The sequence below is a fragment of the Bufo gargarizans genome, chromosome 5, assembly GCF_014858855.1.
Source record: "Bufo gargarizans isolate SCDJY-AF-19 chromosome 5, ASM1485885v1, whole genome shotgun sequence".
Classification (NCBI taxonomy): domain Eukaryota; kingdom Metazoa; phylum Chordata; class Amphibia; order Anura; family Bufonidae; genus Bufo; species Bufo gargarizans.
In genome coordinates, this window is record NC_058084.1 from 53,438,669 (window position 1) to 53,451,886 (window position 13,218).

At 46.2% G+C, this 13,218-nt stretch overlaps 1 protein-coding gene across 1 annotated transcript in view; it reads left to right on the plus strand.

Annotated features, from left to right (window-relative positions):
• Nucleotides 1-545: 545 nt before the first annotated feature.
• The window catches only part of TAF2 (TATA-box binding protein associated factor 2), a 124,715-nt gene continuing 112,042 nt past the window's right edge, over nt 546-13,218 (plus strand). The window contains exons 1-4 of the mRNA XM_044295370.1: nt 546-771; nt 3,055-3,109; nt 8,294-8,454; nt 11,984-12,102. Coding sequence (XP_044151305.1) covers nt 719-771; nt 3,055-3,109; nt 8,294-8,454; nt 11,984-12,102 — 388 coding nt within the window. The 5' untranslated portion in view covers nt 546-718. The remainder of the gene's footprint in view (nt 772-3,054; nt 3,110-8,293; nt 8,455-11,983; nt 12,103-13,218) is intronic.

Here is a 13,218-nt window from a genome sequence, read left to right on the forward strand (position 1 = left end):
GAACAACAGATCTGTGAAAAACGGACAGCAAAACACTGAAAAACCCATACGGTCGTGTGAAAGAGGCCTAAATGGGGAAACGACTTGTTTAGGGCTCATGCACACAAACTTATTTTTTTCTGTTTCTGTTCCATTTTTTAACAGGTCCGTATGCAGAACCATTCACTTCAATTGGGCTTGAATAAAACGGAAATTACTCTTTGTGCATTCAGCGTCCGCATGTCTGTTCCGCCCAAAAAGTAGAACATGTCTTATTCTTGTCCGTTTGTTACATTGTTACAATGGATACACAAAAAACGGATGCAACACAGACATCACATGGATGTAATCCGTTTATTGCAGATCCGCGTTTTACAGACCGCAAAACACATACGTTTTTGCGGTCTGAACATAACTTACCAGTGTGAACATACCCTCAAACCCTTACCACTGGTAAGTTACCAGTCTGTAGTGTAGAAATGGCAATATGCCCCAATCAAAGATGGCGGCGGGGCTTCAGTCACATGATCAGCAATGACCTCGCGAGAAGAGACGTCTGCGGGAAGCGGAAGTGCAGCCGGTTGTGGCTCAGAACTGGAGCGGGAGAGGAGTTAGTGCTGGAACGGAGAGCCCTAAGTAACCATAGTAACACAGCGGCGCCGCTCCTGACACCGGGGCCCCCGGCGGCCACAGAGCCCGGGACACCAGCCGCGGGGCCTCCGAGTGCGGAGCTGTCACCATGAACAGGAAGAAGGGAGACAAAGGCTTCGAGAGCCCCCGACCATACAAACTATAAGTATCTGTGTGTGCTCCTCCTGTCGCTTGTGTACATGTATGTGTGCTCCTCCTGTCGCTTGTGTACATGTATGTGTGCTCCTCCTGTCGCTTGTGTACATGTATGTGTGCTCCTCCTGTCGTGTGTACATGTGTGTGTGTGCTCCTCCTGTCGTGTGTACATGTGTGTGTGCTCCTCCTGTCGTGTGTACATGTGTGTGTGTGCCCCTCCTGTCGTGTGTACATGTGTGTGTGTGCCCCTCCTGTCGTGTGTACATGTGTGTGTGCCCCTCCTGTCGTGTGTACATGTGTGTGTGCTCCTCCTGTCTTGTGTACATGTGTGTGTGTGCTCCTCCTGTCTTGTGTACATGTGTGTGTGTGCTCCTCCTGTCTTGTGTACATGTATGTGTGCTCCTCCTGTCGTGTGTGCATGTATGTGTGTGCTCCTCCTGTCTTGTGTACATGTATGTGTGCTCCTCCTGTCACTTGTGTACATGTATGTGTGCTCCTCCTGTCGCTTGTGTACATGTATGTGTGCTCCTCCTGTCGCTTGTGTACATGTATGTGTGCTCCTCCTGTCGCTTGTGTACATGTATGTGTGCTCCTCCTGTCGCTTGTGTACATGTATGTGTGCTCCTCCTGTCGCTTGTGTACATGTATGTGTGCTCCTCCTGTCGCTTGTGTACATGTATGTGTGCTCCTCCTGTCGCTTGTGTACATGTATGTGTGCTCCTCCTGTCGCTTGTGTACATGTATGTGTGCTCCTCCTGTCGCTTGTGTACATGTGTGTGTGCTCCTCCTGTCGCTTGTGTACATGTATGTGTGCTCCTCCTGTCGCTTGTGTACATGTATGTGTGCTCCTCCTGTCGCTTGTGTACATGTATGTGTGCTCCTCCTGTCGCTTGTGTACATGTATGTGCGCTCCTCCTGTCGTGTGTACATGTATGTGCGCTCCTCCTGTCGTGTGTACATGTATGTGCGCTCCTCCTGTCGTGTGTACATGTATGTGTGCTCCTCCTGTCGTGTGTACATGTGTGTGTGTGTGCTCCTCCTGTCGCTTGTGTACATGTATGTGTGCTCCTCCTGTCGCTTGTGTACATGTATGTGTGCTCCTCCTGTCGCTTGTGTACATGTATGTGTGCTCCTCCTGTCGCTTGTGTACATGTATGTGTGCTCCTCCTGTCGCTTGTGTACATGTATGTGTGCTCCTCCTGTCGTGTGTACATGTATGTGTGCTCCTCCTGTCGTGTGTACATGTGTGTGTGTGTGTGCTCCTCCTGTCTTGTGTACATGTGTGTGTGTGCTCCTCCTGTCACTTGTGTACATGTATGTGTGCTCCTCCTGTCGCTTGTGTACATGTATGTGTGCTCCTCCTGTCGTGTGTACATGTGTGTGCTCCTCCTGTCGTGTGTACATGTGTGTGTGTGTGTGTGTGTGTGTGTGTGTGCTCCTCCTGTCGTGTGTACGTGTGTGTGTGTGTGTGTGTGTGCTCCTCCTGTCGTGTGTACATGTGTGTGTGTGTGTGTGTGCTCCTCCTGTCTTGTGTACGTGTGTGTGTGTGTGTGTGTGCTCCTCCTGTCTTGTGTACGTATGTGTGTGTGTGTGTGTGTGTGTGTGTGTGCTCCTCCTGTCGTGTGTACATGTGTGTGTGTGCTCCTCCTGTCGTGTGTACATGTGTGTGTGTGTGCTCCTCCTGTCGTGTGTACATGTGTGTGTGTGCTCCTCCTGTCGTGTGTACATGTGTGTGTGTGCTCCTCCTGTCGTGTGTACATGTGTGTGTGCTCCTCCTGTCGTGTGTACATGTGTGTGTGTGCTCCTCCTGTCGTGTGTACATGTGTGTGTGCTCCTCCTGTCGTGTGTACATGTGTGTGTGTGTGTGTGTGTGTGCTCCTCCTGTCGTGTGTACATGTGTGTGTGTGTGTGTGTGTGTGTGCTCCTGTCGTGTGTACATGTGTGTGTGTGTGTGTGTGCTCCTCCTGTCGTGTGTACATGTGTGTGTGTGTGTGTGTGTGCTCCTCCTGTCTTGTGTACATGTGTGTGAGTGTGCTCCTCCTGTCTTGTGTACGTGTGTGTGTGTGTGCTCCTCCTGTCTTGTGTACGTGTGTGTGTGTGTGTGTGTGCTCCTCCTGTCTTGTGTACGTGGGCTCCTCCTGTCACGTGTGGTGTGCATGTATGTGGGCTCCACCCATCATTTTTATTTTTTGCATGTGTGTCCTCATACATTTCTCTATCCAGAGCAGACATGATGATATTTCACATGTTGGTTACATGTATAACGTGATGTCTTTGTTTTCCCTACACGACGCACCAGGTCGTCTGCATTAACAACATCAATTTTCAGCGGAAGTCTGTGATTGTGAGTACTACTCCTCCTGTCATGGTGGGATACTGTGAGTTATCATTCTATGTCACCCTTACAAGTGAGACTTAGGGCTCTTTCACACAAGCGTTTCCCTTGTGGGAATCGCGCTCCATCTGTGAGAGGGATCGTGCGTTCTGGACTTAGGAAGCGCAGGGCTTTGTCACGATTGATAATGCTGTGTGCCTCTGCCTGACCTTCCTAATATATAGGATCATACGGACAGCTTTATGTCAGTATAATTCTGCTACAGGAAGGTCAGGCAGAGGCACACAGCATTATCAGGCCAACACAATATACAAAGTCTCCAATACGTTGCCTGTCACTTTTTCGCAACAGGTCCACAGTGAAGTGGGTAAAGTTCACACGGTAATGCTTTATAATTGTTGGACCGCGCTGTTCGGAATCCTCGGAAAGTGTTCCTCTTTAACTTGGAGCCACATGCACCTTCAGACATAGGAAAACATCGGTATCCACATAAGACGCCCTCCTTCTCGGTGAGCCACTCTGTGAATCGGCAAAGAGGTCGCACCGTCAGCCAGGGTCATCATGAAGCGGGAGCGAAACCCGGCTTGGGCAGGAATACGAGGGCTTCCAGCTTTTATCACATGCTTGAAACTTGCTTACATTTGTGAGTATAATAAATTATAAAAATTGACCCTGGCCCTGAGAAGGAGGGCGTCTTATGTGGATACCGATGTTTTCCTATGTCTGAAGGTGCATGTGGCTCTAAATTAAGGAGGAACACTTTCTGAGGATTCCGAACAGCGCGGTCCGACAATTCTAAAGATTTACCGTGTGAACTTTACCCACTTCACTGTAGGACCTGTAGCGCAAATGTGACAGGCAACGTATTGGAGACTTTGTATATTGTGTTGGACTGATAATGCTGTGTGCCTCTGCCTGACCTTCCTGTAACAGAATTACAGTGAGGAACAGAAGTATCTGAACGCCCTGCGATTCTGCAAGTTCTCCCACTTAGAAATCACGGAGGGGTCTGACATTCACATTGTAGGTGCATTCCCACTCTGAGAGACCGAATAAAAAGTAAAGAAATCAGGAAATCACATTGTACGATTTTTAAAGAATGTATTTGTCTTTCACTGCTGAACATAAGTATTTGAACACCTGAGAAAATCCGTGTTAATATTTGGTACAGAAGCCTTTGTTTGCAGTTACAGAGGTCAAACGTTTCCTGCAGTTCTTGACCAGGTTTGCACACACTGCAGCAGGGATGTTGGCCGACTCCTCCTAACAGACCTCCTCTAGACCTGTCAGGTTTCGGGGCTGTCGCTGAGCAACACGGAGTTTCAGCTCCCTCCAAAGATGTTCTATTGGATTTAGGTCTGGAGACTGGCTAGGCCACTCCAGAACCTTGATATGCTTCTTATGGAGCCGCTCCTTGGATATCCTGGCTGTGTGCTTCGGGTCGTTGTCATGTTGGAAGACCCAGCCATGACCCATCTTCAATGCTCTGACTGAGGGAAGGAGGTTGTTGCTCAAAATCTCACAATAAATGGCCCCATTCATCCTCCCCTTCGCAGAAAAGCACCCCCAAAGCATGATGTTACCACCCCCATGCTTCACAGTAGGGATGGTGTTCTTGGGATGCAATTCATTCTCCTTTTTCCTCCAAACACGACGAGTGAAGTTTAGACCAAAAAGTTCTACTTTGGTCTCATCTGACCACATGACTTCTCCTATGCCTCCTCTGGATTAGGCCGAATGCACATGGCTGTGTTCCGTGGCCGAGAGCGGTCCGTGGTATGCCGTGCTGGATTCCTGTTCAGAGCAGGAGCGCACGGCGTCATTTGTTGCTATGACGCTGTGCGCTTCATGCCGCCGCTGCACTACAGTAATACACTCGTATAGTGTATTACTGTAGTGCAGCGGTGACATAAAGTGCACAGCGTCATAGCAACAAATGACAGCGTGCGCTCCTGCTCTGAACAGGAATCCAGCACGGCATACCACGGACCGCTCTCAGCCGCGGAACACGGCCATGTGCATTCGGCCTTAACCAGATGGTCATCGGCAAACTTCAGACGGGCCGGACATGTGATGACTTGAGCAGGGGAACCTTCCGTGCAATGCATGATTTGAAACCATGACGGCGTAGTGTTCTACCGACAGTGACCTTTGAAACTGTGGTCCCAGCTCTCTTCATGTCATTGACCAGCTCCTCCCTTGTAGTTCTGGGCTGATTCCTCACCTTTCTTATCAGTGATACCCCACGATGTGAGCTCTTGCATGGAGCCCCAGTCTGAGGGAGACTGACAGTCGTCTTTAGCCTCTTCCATTTTCTAACAATTGCTCCAACAGTTGATCACTTTACACCAAGCTGCTTGGCAATTGCCCCTTAGCCATTTCCAGCCTTGTGAATTTAGTCTCTGGTGTCTTTTGACAGCTCTTTGGTCTTGCCTATGGTTGAGGTTGGCGTCTGACTGACTGTGGGGTGGACAGGTGTCTTTAAAGAGCTCAGACAGGTGCTACTAAGTTAGATTAATGAGTGGAGTAGAGGTGGACTTTTTAAAGGCACAGTAACAGGTCTTTAAGAGCCAGAATTCTTGCTGTTTCTCAGGTGTTCAAATACTTATGTTCAGCAGTGCACGACAAATAAACTCTTTAAAAATCATATAATGTGATTTCCAGATTTTTTTTATTTTATTTTTTAATATATATTTTTTTAATTCTGTCTCTCAGAGTGGGAATGCACCTACAATGTGAATTTCAGACCTCTCCATGATTTCTAAGTGGGAGAACTTGCAAAATCGCAGAGTGTTCCAATACTTCTGTTCCTCACTGTATACTGACATAAAGCTGTCAGTATGATCCTATATATTAGGAAGGTCAGGCAGAGGTACAGAGCATTATCAATCGTGACAATGCCAAGTCCAGAACGCACTATCCCACTCACAGATGGAGCATGATTCCCACAAGGGACATGCCCGTGTGAAAGACCCCTAGAGGGGTGGTCCAGGTTCAGAGCTGAACCCGGACATATCCCCTTTCTCACCCAGGCACCCCCTCTGAAATTTTTCTCCCTTGCCCTGTGCTGAATCGCGCTTTTACTGCAGATCCATTGACCTGCCAATTAGGGTTGTAGCAGGTATCGAATTATCAATACCCAATCTATACTTTTGTACCGGTATCTATTCGATACCAGGATTTGACATTTACCAATACTAGGCTGCACTACTGCGCAGCCTACTATCGGAAACATGGCACACCCTGCTCCCAGCGCCCGCCATGTTCTGCTCAGCAGCACAGGGGAGAGGGAGTCTCTCCCTCACCCCTGTGCCGCTGCTGCCAATAAGAAGAGAGAGGGGGGGAGGAGGAGGGTAGGGCTGTGGCCACTGCGCCACTAATGATAACTCGCCCATTAATACAAATACAGGCAGCGGGTGCCGGCGGCAGAATCACATAGCCAGCACCCGACCTGTATGACAGGGCGCTGCGATCCGCGGCAGGGGCACCTGAGGGGTTAACTGCCACGGATCACAGTGCCCTGTCATAGAGGTTGGGTGCCGGCTATGTGATCCCTGCTGCTGTGTGTACTATGCACAGGGCAGCAGGGAGAGTGTGACGTCCTAGTCACCCTGATAGAGCTCTATCAGGGTGAATAGACAAGGGTCACTACACCTATAAACATAGGATTATAAATAGACACGTGGAGAAACAACCTCTATACACCAAATAAGTAACCACGCATCAAAAAATAATAAAAAATATGTACACTCTTTATTTATTTCACAACCTATATAATCCATATAAATATTATCAATGTTGTTCCACACATCCAACAAAAAGTACAAAGGCTGAAATTGAAATCCATCAACCATGTCCCATGTTATCGTAGAACTGGCAAAAAGTGCAAAGTGCAAGGTAGAAAAAACAACAAGTGGGAATATGCACTACCGACCGCAAGCTGATGTGACCTCCAATGACTCCCTGGCGCGCGTTTCGCCCGGTGGCTTCTTCCAGGGGGCCCCCATCCTGATTATAGGTTGTGAAATAAATAAAGAGTGCATATATTTTTCATTATTTATTTGATGCGACAAGGGATTAAACGATCCCAGGTTCTAGCCCTAAGGGGGAAATGGATATTAAATAAAAAGTAAAAAATAAATAAATACAAAGACCAAAATATTAAGTATAAATCACCCACAATCCCAATTTTACATATAAAATATATAAACATATTACATATCGCTGCGCCCACAAAAAGTGCGAACTATTAAAATATAAAAAAAATCTCCTATGTGGTGAACGCTGTAGCAATAAAAATAAAAACCGCGTGATTCACCATTTTCTTTTTTTTTTTTTTTTGTCACCCTGTTCCCCCCCCCCCAAAAAATATGATCAGACTATTTGATTATGGGCCGGACTGTACATAAAAAGCAGAATGCACACTGCTTTTTTGGTGGTTTATTTTTTTTCACATGGTATCGAGTAACGCAATACTTTTTTTTCTTATTTTTTTTTTGTTTGATATCGAAAAAACCCTAGTACCGATGCTCCAATGCTCATCTCAGAGGGCCTGTCTGGATGAGAAAGGGCATATGTCTCGATTCAGCTCTAAACCTGGACAACACCTTTTAAAGGGGTTTCCAGTTCTAATTATATTTTAACTAATGCCCGCAGCCTGCCTCCTGAAACAGCACTCAACCCTCGTCCCCCCCCCAATATTCCCATCCTGGCACAGCGTGGACATGGTCACATGCACCGTTCCAGCCAATGACTGGCTTCAGCAGTGATGTGGTCACAAGCAGAATTTCACTGCTGAAGCCAGTCATTGGCTGGAGCGGTGCATGTGACCATGCCCATGCAGTGCCAGGACTGGATGATGCAGACAGTGGAGGTATTACGGGGTTGCATCATTTCCTGTGATATTCCTTTTCTTCTGACATGATCAGATAGGGGGTACACGTAGCCACATACATTCACAGCAGTGCCTGCTTTCTGCCCGAGAGCTTGAAAGGCTGTTTGCAGGGAATATAGTTCTCAGGTTGCTGTGGATAGCCGTACATTTCTCCTGCAGCGGCCACTGCTGGAGAAGTACAGTATTACACCCTGTCCATTCTATGTAATACCTGGACGGCCTGAGTCTGACAGAAGGACAAATCCTGTAATAGTGAATAGTCATTACTGTGCAGCCTCAAACCTCTGCCTTCCGTCTAGGGTTACGTCGAGCTGACCATTTTCCCCACCGTCGCCAATCTGAACAGGATCAAGCTGAACAGCAAGCAGTGCAGAATCTTTCGAGTAAAGGTGAACGATCTGGAAGCAGCGTTCATATACAATGACCCCACGCTGGAAGTGTGTCATCACGAGTCCAAACAGTGAGTACTCCGGATACGAAGCAGGAGGCAGAGGCCGCCCTGCAGCAGAGACATTCAGTTACTCATCACTATGGCAGCTTGCATCTCGTCTGTTCTCAGTGACCTCCCCTAGAAGCTATGGTATTGCCTGTACTTGTGTGCACTGCCTCCTGTCATATGTATGTGTGTACTGTGTCCTGTCATGTACATGTGCTATGTCCTGCCATGGGTACTTCTATGTGTGTACTATGTCCTATCAAGTGTACATGTCTACTTCTACTCCTGTTATAGTTATATGTACCTCTACCTGTCATCTGTACATTTGCCTCTCCCTGTCATGTACATGTGTTTGTGTACCTGCCCCTGTTAAAGGTGCATGCATGTGTATACCATCGCCTGCCATATGCACATGTGAATAGAATAAAACTAATGGCGGCTCACTGATCTTAGTTGATATATGGAAGGGATTTATAGGCGCACAGATTGTTGATTAATAATTGTAATAAAATCAATTTTGACTGGCTTACCAAAAATCCCCTTTTCCATTTAAAGGGGAATTCTGGTTGTTAATTGTTATCCCCTATACCAGTTATGAGGAACCTTTTAGAGACCGAGTGCCCAAACTGCAACCCAAAACCCACTTATTTATCGCAAAGTGTCGACATGGCAATTTACCCTGAATACCACAGTCCAATATAGTATATCTTCAATGTACTTTATAATTTAGCTATAACAGCCTACCTACATTCAGTGCGCTGCCTACGCTGTTCATAGTGCGCCCTGCGCTGATGAATGGCAGGAAAAGCATAAGGCATATTGGTACACCATAGACTTTTTTCAGGGTTCGAGTGCCCACAGAGAGTGCTCTGAGTGCCGCCTCTGGCACCCGTGCCACAGGTTCGCCATCACTGCCCTATACTATTAGGTCAGTGAGTGTCCTACTGCTGGAACCCCTACTTATCATAAGAACGGGGGGCCCCTGAATTGAACTTTTTATGGAAATTTCCGGAGATTGGTGAGCGCTGTCTCCAGGTATCTGCGGAACTCCCATAGAAATGAATAGAGAGGCCATGTACATGTGCGATCGGCCGCTCCATTCATTGCAGGGGTTATGGGGCCCCTGTTATTGTGATCAGTGGGGGTCCCAGCGGTAGGACCCCCACCGATATATTCGTTATCCCATGTCCTGTGGATAGGGGGTAACCTAATCTAACCGGAATACCCATTTAATGATGCATATTAATATAAATATATAAAAGACATGCATTAAAACTATTCAGTAAGAACCTGAAAATAAATAATGAGAAAGCGTATCCTGGCCCAAAAATCAACCACAGGGCCCTCACAGTTAACTATATAAAATGTCCACTGGAGCTGTTAATATATGAACCTGTGAGAGATCCGTCTGTACCAGTGAGAACGGATATTATCATCTCTCAGTGTAACATCCTTTTCTCATTAGATGCCTTGTTATTGGATAAAAATAATTGATTTAATCAAACACAACTATTTAGGATCCTGTTGACATATGTGCAATTTAAATCTAGAGTCCTAGATCTTATAGCAAAAAATGTATTGTCCTAACGGAAAGGGTTAAATATTGCTGGTTAGCATAGTGGGAAGAATAGTCAAATATTGAGAACCACCACAGACGGTATTTCCCACCATTGGTCATTACCATCATTTGGTTCTATTTAATCAGCGCTGCAAGCCCAAAGGCGGCAAAGAGTACATTGCAGCGCTATTAAAGGGGACCTGTCCCCTTTCCTGACATTTCTGATTTGGTAACTACTTGCATTCCCCATGTAATAACAATTCTGGAGCATATATTCTTATGACTCTGTGCTGTTCTATTCCTATATTATTCCTGCTAGAAGTTTACAATTAAATTGCCAGCCGTCTGCAGTAAAAGTACTACTGGGTGTTACCAGTAGTGGTTGGGTCTGACTCTCCAATCAGTGGTGCTGATGTCAGACTGTGCAGGGACAACCCCCCAACTGGTAACACCCATCTGTACCCTTACTGCAGACTGCTAGCAATTCATTTATAACTCCTAGTAGAAATAATAGAGGAAAGGCATAACATAGAGTTATAGGAATAGATGTTCCAGAATTGTTATTACATGGGGAATGCAAGTAGTTACTAAAATAGACATGTCAGGAGAGGACAGAGGTCCTCTATAACTATCAGCTGCTGTGTACTGTATAAGCTCGCACAGTTGAACCATCATTATTTATCTCTTAATATTGACTACTGATTCATTGTTTGCTGGCAGCAGGTTGTGATTAGACAGCACAATCTACTGCTAGCAAATGATTTTTAAACCCGCTTAAAATCCGTATTGCTTGGGGAACGAGCGTTTGGTCATTCATCGGGTAATCAGCGGCAGTATTGCACTGCCAGATCATCGCCAATGAGCATTCCTATGAATTCTCGTTAGCGATTATCTAGCCGACCATCGCCCAATGTAATATAGTCTTAAGGCTTAAAGGGAACCTGTCATCTCAAAAATGCATCTACACCCGCCAGCAGTACCTCGTAGCAGCCCGCAGCCTGTTAATAATCATATGTTCCATCCTGTTGTCCGATGCTGTGTAAGTTCAAAAACGCTGTTTTATTCTCCATCAGTGCTATAGTGCCGGCCAGCTTGAAGTCAAGGGGCAGCGGCTTCCTTGCTTCATGTCAAGGTAACCACAGCCCCTAATTGTCCCCTCTTTTACCTGAGAGCGGCAGCCGGCAGTGCGGCCGTGATTCCCCAAGTCTCGCGCAAGCGCCTTGCGCCGCCGAAACCCGGCTAACAGCGGCAGCAGTAGATGGTATAGCTCATTAATACAGAGCGCACTGCGCATGCGCGAGACTTGGGGAATCGCGGCCGCACAGACTTTTAACCCCTCACCTCCTAACCCTGCACTGAGATCGTGGGAGCTGTTCAGTCGCTATGGCGGCCTAGGGCCTTCTAAGGATCCGAGACCTGTCACGTTGAAGTTCTTATCAAGTTCTGCCTGTAGCAGTGATTCTCCTGTAGACTGCAATGGTAAATCATTGCAGTCTATGTGAGAAGCAATCAAATAATCGCATGTTACAGTCGCCTAGGGGGACAAACATTCTAATAATATAAAAAAAAAAATATATATATATATATATTCAACTCGAAGGGGGTTTCATTAGTATTCATTAGATCATTAGTATTTCCACATCCATAAACACCCGTACTTTTAAAATATATATAAGTATCTCGTACGGTGAGCAGCATAACAGAATTTCTTTTTACATTGACCGATTTACATTTTTTTGGTCGCTTTATCCCCCAATGTTCGCTAATTAAGGGTACGTCCACAGTGTAATACTACATTTCTCCTGCAGCCCCCAGAGGTTTTATGAGCCTGAACTAAAGCAATTTTTACAGAAGGGGTTGTCTTGCTAAGATGACTATTGACTGGGTACAGTACAAAGTCATCCTGTCATTCCTTATCTGCCAAAGTGTGATATCATTTCTTTGTCCGACTAATGATCCCATTAAGTTTTTCTTTGCTTTTTACCTTTCCTTTAGACGCAACCTTAACTACTTCTCCAATGCATACGCAGCAGCTGTCAGCGCAGTCGATCCAGACGCAGGCAATGGAGAACTCTGCATCAAAGTCCCCTCAGAGCTGTGGAAACACGTTGATGGTAACAAATTCACCTGATGTATTAAATCTTCACAATAAAAAAAAAAAATGTTTGCTGTAAGTGAATGGAAACAATCATTGTTTACATTCAGAGGCCGAATAACTGTTGACCAGAGTGTTTCAGTTGTAAATGACCAGCCACTTTTTAGCGATTGTGCATGTGGTAGTTTTTAACTACTTCCCTACTGCTGTACTACTATATACAGTATATTGGCATTAGGGTCTTTAAAGATGGTACCCACTCCAGAGCGAAGCGCTGGGTTTCACACAGCAGACACCCGGGGCTAATGTCTACAATTGTTGATAATGCCAATTGCAGACATTTGACCCCTCAGATGCGATGGTCAAATGTGAAAGGTAAAAAAAAGCACCTGCTTCCCAGGCAGGAACGCCTTCCCCTCGCAGAGATCGTTAGCGATGATAGGCCAGGGCCTGTACAAGGCAACTAGACCTATTACTGGTATATTCCAGTGCAGGCCTGCAGGTGGCAGCACTGAATTGGAATATGCTGATTTTTGTATTCTGTAATAGATAAAATTCCATTACTGCATTCAAATGGCAATTTAATGATTGTATTTTGGGGTTCCGTTGGGGCCCAAAAAAATAAATCAAAGTGGTCAATTCCCCATTTTTTGTAGCTTCGCCTCCAATAAAAAGTGATCAAAAAGTCACACATCCCAAAATGGTTTCAATTAAAGACTACAGATTGTCCAGTGAAAAATGAGCCTTCACACAGCCCCATAGACTTAAAGGGAACCTGTCACCTAAAAAACGCATATAAAACGGCCAGCATTACCTCATAGTAGCCCCCAGTCTGTTAATAATCATATGCTTGATCAGTGAGGCCTCATGCACACGACAGTATTTTTTCACGGTCCGCAAAAACGGGGTCCGTAGGTCCGTGATCCGTGACCGTTTTTTCGTCCGTGGGTCTTCCTTGATTTTTGGAGGATCCAAACTTGGACCTGGAAGTGCTATATAAAGGGGGAACCTACGGGGGTTGGAGTACCACTGAGGAAGGGGCGATATTATCCCCCGAAACGCGTCTGGTTTGGCTCAAGACCCCCCTAAGGATATGCCAGCTTACTGACTGAAAAGGACTCTGTTAACGACTACG